Raw genomic sequence first — 7,760 nt, 5'->3', positions numbered from 1 at the left:
CATGCGTCTCATTCTCGCTGTCCTTCTGACTTTCACTGTCCTGTCCCAACAATGGCACTGTCACTGGTAGCGTCAACCAATTCAACCACAGTTATTGGTCACTTTTAATAAACTACTCAAACTACTAAATAAAATAAAAAAGGGGGAAAACGAAAAATACAACTTTAAAATAATAAAGATATAAATTTTACAATAAGATTTAGTGTTCAGGTAAAAAGAAACAGACAAAAGGGAGGGGAAAAAATGAAATGGATAAAAAAAAAAAGAAAAGTAAAAGCTGATTTTGTGCAACTGTGAACCAGCCATCAGCAATGCAGGGAATCACCCCAGCAGAGCTCTGGGAGCGTGATGTGGTCCCGCTCATACACACACCCTTGCCAACTCCACCACACACATCTTCAGGCAGAGAACAGCCTGTATCTGCTGTAAAAGATACGTTTTATGCACTAATCGTGTTTTTAAGTTTGGCTCTGGGAGGGTAAAGGAAAAACAAAAACATCTCTGTAAGGACAAGTGTGCAGGGGAGCTGTAGGGAGGAGGTGCCACAATGGGTTTGGGAACCGTCCCGGTGGCTTATTAGCACGTGGTGGTGAGTCTCTGGCTCCCGTAGAAGGTCTCTACAGGTTGTCTCCGGGCTGGTACTGTGGCTCAGTGGCGGTGAAGTAGTCCTCCAGGAAGGACTGGATGTATTCGAAAGTGGGCCGCTCGTCTGGCTCCTTCTTCCAGCAGAGCCGCATCATTTCGTGCAGCGACTCCGGGCAGCCCTGAGGACACGGCATCCTGTAGCCACGCTCCACCTGCTCCAACACCTCTCGGTTCACCATGCCTAAAAAAACAGTGGATACAGAGTCAGTTTGTGCGACCGCCAACTGTTCAGTGGCCAGACTGTCTCAGACAGGATGTGAGGGGTGTGTAATTACAGCGGACACTTCGCTTGAAACCCACAGAGGACGGGAGCATTGAGGACAGAGGGGACAGACAGTCTGGTGCTACGTGAGAGAACGGGAAGCGTAAATCGGTGGGTCGACTGTATCCGAGAGCTCTCTCAGAGGAAGGGCCGCATATGTACATTGTTTAAGCATGTGAGAAACTGAGTGACCTTTTTGAGCCCAGCCTACCTTCATTTACACTCGCTTGCAAAATGACTTACAACAATAAGGCTTATGTGTGCTAAATTCAAATCAATAAATCTTATGTTAATTGGGAAGTTAAAAAGCCGCTGGACTCCCTGTTGTGGCTTGAATGGAAATGCTTAAGACTATTAAGGCAAAGCTTTGTCATATTACAGATTATAAACTTTCTCTTTCACTCTTATCAAACCTATGAAATAATTCAAGCCTGTATAGCCGAACAGTGTACACTAACATCTAAGGGCATCTGCGGTTAAAATGCTGATAGTTTAAGGATCTCTATTACTGGGGTTCAAACCTTCAAGCTTTTGGCAAACAGCCCAGTTCTTTAACCACTAAGCCACACTGCTGGCACTTGAGCGAAGTTGCTGCATTAATCCAGCATGGAAGCAGATGCCCATCAATAATGGACTGACTCTAATAGTGTACAACTGAACGATTGATGAAAGCCTAACTGGGTTTGTGATGTGCAGCATCAATGTGAGGCTTTAGGTAAACATTACAAATGACAGACTGGGCCGTGTGAGGGACGAGTGCAGGAAGGGAACAGACAGATGGTGGTAAATAAGAACTGGTGCCCAGTCAGTCCTTCATGCCCTCCCGCCTAAGCCAGATGGCTCCTTCGGAGCAGTAATAACACACCCAGCAGTCCCTCTCTGCTCCAGTAGGGGGCACAGTGGAATTCGCACCTCTCAGTTTGGAGCTCTATCTACCTGCAGGTCTGTTGGATCCCAACCCTGCTTAAACACACCTGCCTGTAATTTTTGAGTAAACCTGAAGACCATGATTAGCTGGTTCAGGTGTGTCTGGAGCACATACACTGGTTGTGCATGATATTAAAGGGGTAGATCACCCAAATATGAGATTTCTGTTATGTTTTTTCAAGTCCATTAGACTTTGGTTCATCTTTGAAATACAAATTAAGATATTTTTAATGAAACCTGAGAAGTTTCTGTCCCTCCACTGAAAGTCCAGGTAAGCAAAACTGACATCCAAAAAGGTCATAAAGTTGTTGTAAAATAAATCCATATGAATCAATTGGTTTAATCCCAGTCTTGTGAAGAAATACGATTGGTTTATAAGATGAAGATTTAATTTAGGCATTTATTCACATATAAAATACATACGTCACACGCTAAAGCATACCTCATTTGTTTTTGTGCATCACACATGCATGTTTGAGCTTACGTGTTTTACCATATGTAATGTACTTTATGTATGTGTGTTGATCGTTGTTTAAATATAAATAAAACCTAAAATAATTCTGTTCATCATACAAAGCAATCATCTCTCTTCAAAAGACTTGGATTGGACGGCTCAATTCATATGGATTCATTTTATCACTGCTTTATGGATCTTCTAAGTTTGACAGAAACCCCTCAGATTTCTTTAAAATATCTTCATTCATTCAGGTTTTGAAAGACATGAGGGTGAGTAAATAACAATAATTTAAATTTTTGGGTGAACTATGCTTTTAAATATGCATGGAAGTCTACCTCAAAAGCATATCAAATGTAATCATCCTAAAATAAAAGTGCGAGGAAAAAATTAATTACTGCTGAATCAAATGTAATATTTCTCACCTGGATATGGCACTCTGCCCTTGGTCACCAGCTCAGTTAGCAGGATACCGAAGGACCAGACGTCAGATTTGATGGTGAATCGGCCATACAGCGCTGCTTCTGGTGCAGTCCACTTAATGGGAAACTTGGCTCCTGAAAGAACAATGGCACACATTCTATAATTACTGCAGTAGAGTCAATGGCTGTTACTAAAGCAAAGCAAATGTCAGCATTTTAAAACATCCTGTAGACTTCAACTTACTTAATGCAATGGATTTACATGGTAAAAAATTTAAACCAATTTATTTATTTATTTTGCCATGTCAACCCATTGATAGTGTTCATGGGTTCAGGACACAAGTCAGATTTGAACCCGTCTTCTGCACCAGCATTACAGCTCAAATAACATGAGAAACTGAAATACATCGATTCATAGATCATGAAAGGTCATTAGTGAAACATCTACAAATAAATATGCACATACAAAGCATAAGATTGCAGTATGTGACGTATCATTTTCTTTACTGCCCAGAAGCATTTGGGTTCTCTCAGGGAAATAAATCATCATTCACCATTTATGTAGGTAATGGCAAGTCAACATGCTCTACACAATCACAGTGCATTCTGGGAGATGATGGATTCAGACAGTAAGTGAGGTAATTCTGTATGATTACATGCTGATTGCCTTGTAATTTCCAGCACAACAGCTTTGTTGCCAGTAGCAGCATTGTTGCAGACAAAAGATGGTGAGTTACATATTTCACCATGCATATATTGTTTCCATTTTCAAATCAAAGCTTTGATTTTATATTAATTATAATTATAGAATAAAATATATAATTTCCCTGAATGCTTCATAAAATAAAAATCACAGGAGTAGAATATCATTAAGAATCTACTTCATCTACTTTTCATTCACAACCTGAGTGGAACAATATTCCAGTAATATACACTGAACAATACAGTGAAAACCGGGATTCATCCTTGAAGAGAACACCTCTCCAAAGTGTCAGATGCCATCGAATGTGAGCATTTGCCCACTCAAGTCAGTTACGACGACGAACTGCAGTCAGCTCGAGACCCCGATGAGGACGACGAGCTGGCAAATGAGCTTCCCTGAGACGGTTTCTGACAGTTTGTGCAGAAATTCTTTGGTTATGCAAACTGATTGTTGCAGCAGCTGTCCGGGTGGCTGGTCTCAGACGATCTTGGAGGTGAAGATGCTGGATGTGGAGGTCCTGGGCTGGTGGCGTTACACGTGATCTGCGGTTGTGAGGCTGGTTGGATGTACTGCCAAATTCTCTGAAACGCCTTTGGAGACGGCTTATGGTAGAGAAATTAACATTCAATTCACGGGCAACAGCTCTGGTGGACATTCCTGCAGTCAGCATGCCAATTGCACGCTCCCTCAAAACTTGTGACATCTGTGGCATTGTGCTGTGTGATAAAACTGCACATTTTAGAGTGGCCTTTTATTGTGGCCAGCCTAAGGCACACCTGTGCAATAATCATGCTGTCTAATCAGCATCTTGATATGCCACACCTGTGAGGTGGATGGATTATCTCGGCAAAGGAGAAGTGCTCACTAACACAGATTTGTGAACAATATTTGAGAGAAATAGGCCTTTTGTGTACATAGAAAAAGTCTTAGATCTTTGAGTTCAGCTCATGAAAAATGGGGGCAAAAACAAAAGTGTTGCGTTTATAATTTTGTTCAGTGTAATAATATAAGTCTACATTCACTTAAAATTCCCTGTCGGATAGTAATACGTGATTGGAATTTAATCTGGATAATAATCATGATTTATTTCTAATATCAGATAAAGCATGGCCAGGCAATTAGGTAATTATCACTATATAGAATCTATAGAATGTTTTAATATTGCATTTCCGCCCACGTACCTTGTCTTGCAGTGTATTCGTTGTCTTCAATCAGTCTAGCCAGGCCAAAGTCGGCGATCTTGCAGACCAGATTGTCTCCCACCAGGATGTTAGCAGCCCTCAGGTCTCTGTGGATGTAGTTCATCCTCTCGATGAAGGCCATGCCATCTGCAATCTAGACAAGATAACAGGAAATCAAGCCTCCAGAAACTCTTATAAAAGCCAACCTGTCAGTTCCAGTCATGGAAATCCTATATTAAGAGTGCCGAAATGTTGCATTTATGAATTCAGATGAGGTGGCACAAAATCAAAGCTTCAGTGCTTAAAAGCTATGGTTTAACCAATGTTTATATAGCTCGGGGCTCACCAAACTCTGTCCTGGAGGGTCGGTGTCCTGCAGAGTTTAGTCAAACACACCTGACTTGAAACTTCCAGGCAGGTGTGTTGAGGCAAGTTGGAGCTAAACTCTGCTAGACACCGGTCCTCCACTACCGAGTTTAGTGACCCCTGATATAGGTGCTTATGGACAAAATCTACAAAGCAAGCAAACTGTTTGCTAAATACAAGCTTGAAAGAAGAAAACAGAAAACAGGAAGAAAATAAGGGAATTTAACAAACAACCTTAGACTGCAAAAGGTTTTCATAAGCATCATCTCACAAGCTGAGATGTGAGAGGGAGACTGAAGCCTCAGCCAAGCAATGCGGCAGCGATGGGAGCCGAGAGAGAGAGAGAGAGAGAGAGTGCAGTATTGAAGTGGAACGTGAGAGAGCAACAGCAAGCATTTTAAGCGAACAGAGCAGAATTGAGTAGACACATTAAAGTGAAGTGGCCCCATAGGAGTGGCGGTTAAGTGCTTCAAGCATTAGGCGGGAAATGAGGATCATAGTGCCTGGGAGAGACACACAGGCAGCAGGATGTCATATCAGATATTAAATAAGTATGACAGCCAGATGGAGGCTGAAACAGAAACCCTGCCGCTCTGGGAGATGCCACTGGTCCAGGTTCACTGTGACATGCTTCTGCTAACGATTGGGCAGCTGTGCGTTACCACGTGTGGAAAAGGAAAACAAAGATGGCTGGTTAACAGTGGATCGTGGTTGGGTTTTTCTCTCACCTGGGCAGCCATGTCTACCAGCTGGGGCAGCTTGAGGTACTTGCCCTCACCCTCCTTCAAGAAGTCCAGCAAACTCCCTAAAAGACAAAGGCAAAAAGTGAAGCAGTTTTTCAAAATTTGAATTTTAACTTGAGAGTTTAAAAGAGGCTCAAAAACAGGATATGAACCACTATTTTAATTATATGAAATATAATTATAATTGAAATATAATTCCCCAGGACCACAAGGTAACTTATTGGATGAATTAGATGTGCTGCTCTCAACATTTCCTGAGGATGGTACTCCCCTAGTTATGCTTAGAGACTTCAACATCCACCTAGATAAACCTCAGGCTGCAGACTTCCACACTCTGCTTGCCTCTTTTGATCTCAAGAGAGTGTTAACTATTATCTGCTATGGTTTCATCTTCGCTTCCTCCCTCTAAACAGTTAGCATCTCTTGATGCTAACAGTTTTACTGATACTTTCTGCTCCACTCTTACATCTTGTTTAGACACTGTCTGCCCCTGGTCTTCCAGGCCAGGCCGTACCACTCCTTCTGCCCCTTGGCTGTCTGATGTTCTCCGAGAAGATCGTTCTAAGCTCAGAGCTGCTGAAAGGGTGTGCCTAGATAAACCTCAGGCTGCAGACTTCCACACTCTGCTTGCCTCTTTTGATCTCAAGAGAGTGTTAACTATGGCTACTCACAATTCAGGCAACCAACTGGACCTTATTTACACACGACACTGCTCCACTGATCATGTACTGGTTACTCCACTGCACACCTCGGATCACTTCCTCCTCACTCTTAACCTCAACATGGTTCCTGACTCAACACATACCCCTCCACATGTCATCTTTCGACGTAACCTACACTCACTCTCACCCTCCCGGCTATCTGCTATGGTTTCATCTTCGCTTCCTCCCTCTAAACAGTTAGCATCTCTTGATGCTAACAGTTTTACTGATACTTTCTGCTCCACTCTTACATCTTGTTTAGACACTGTCTGCCCCATGTCTTCCAGGCCAGGCCGTACCACCCCTTCTGCCCCTTGGCTGTCTGATGTTCTCCGAGAAGATCGTTCTAAGCTCAGAGCTGCTGAAAGGGTGTGGCGCAAATAAAAAAATACTACCGACCTTAATGTGTATCAGTCACTCTCTTCCTTCTCTGCTAATGTCTCCACTGCTAAAAGGACAAACTATCATAACAAAATTAACAATTCGTCTAACTCTCGCATGCCATTTAAAACATTTTCCTCCCTCGTTTGTCCTCCTCCCCCCCTTCGTCAACTCTAAAAGCTGATGACTTTGCCACGTTCTTCATTAATAAAATGAAATCCATCAGTGCACAATTTTCCACACCACAATCGGTCAAGCACATCTTATCAGCAAACATGCACTCGTTCACATCATTCTCTTCACTCTGAGGCAGAAGTCTCCAAACTCATCCTTTCTAATAATCCTACTACTTGTTCGCTCGATCCTATTCCATCTCATCTTCTTCAAGCCATTTCTCCTGCAGTTGTACCTGCACTCACTTACATCATTAACATCCCTTAACACTGGTGTTTTTCCCTCAGCATTTAGACAGGCTCGTATAAACCCACTGCTTAAGAAACCCACCCTTAACCCATCTCTTTTAGAGAACTACAGACCGCAAGACATCGGTTTCCCTTCTTCCTTTCATTGCAAAAACACTTGAACGAGATGTGTTCAACCAAGTCTCTGCCTTTCTCACATAGAACAACCTCCTCGACAGCAACCAGTCTGGTTTCAGAAGTGGACATTCAACAGAGACTGCCTTGCTCGCAGTTGTTGAAGCCCTAAGACTGGCAAGAGCGGATTCCAAATCTTCAATACTTATCTTGCTCGATCTGTCCGCTGCTTTAGACACAGTTAACCACCAAATCCTTCTGTCAAACCTATTGGCAAAGGCCATTTCAGGAACCACACTCCAGTGGTTTGAGTCTTATCTCTCAGATAGGTCCTTCAAGATATCTTGGAGAGGTGAGGTGTCCAAGTCACAACATCTAACGACTGAGGTGCCTCAGGGCTCAGTTCTTGGACCACTTCTCTTCTCTGTCTACATGGCAT

The 7,760-nt window shown here is 42.7% G+C and overlaps 1 protein-coding gene across 1 annotated transcript in view; it reads right to left on the bottom strand.

Annotated features, from left to right (window-relative positions):
• Positions 1-366: 366 nt before the first annotated feature.
• Positions 367-7,760, bottom strand: part of LOC107558136 (tyrosine-protein kinase yes-like) — a 19,109-nt gene continuing 11,715 nt past the window's right edge. The window contains exons 7-10 of the mRNA XM_016241763.1: positions 5,689-5,765; positions 4,595-4,748; positions 2,714-2,845; positions 367-826 (exon numbers count right to left, since the gene is read on the bottom strand). Coding sequence (XP_016097249.1) covers positions 618-826; positions 2,714-2,845; positions 4,595-4,748; positions 5,689-5,765 — 572 coding nt within the window. The 3' untranslated portion in view covers positions 367-617. The remainder of the gene's footprint in view (positions 827-2,713; positions 2,846-4,594; positions 4,749-5,688; positions 5,766-7,760) is intronic.

Source organism: Sinocyclocheilus grahami, unplaced genomic scaffold (assembly GCF_001515645.1).
Source record: "Sinocyclocheilus grahami isolate Dianchi unplaced genomic scaffold, SAMN03320097.WGS_v1.1 scaffold21.1, whole genome shotgun sequence".
Taxonomy (NCBI): domain Eukaryota; kingdom Metazoa; phylum Chordata; class Actinopteri; order Cypriniformes; family Cyprinidae; genus Sinocyclocheilus; species Sinocyclocheilus grahami.
The sequence above is the reverse complement of the archived record's forward strand: the minus strand, read 5'-3'. Positions and strand labels throughout refer to the sequence as shown.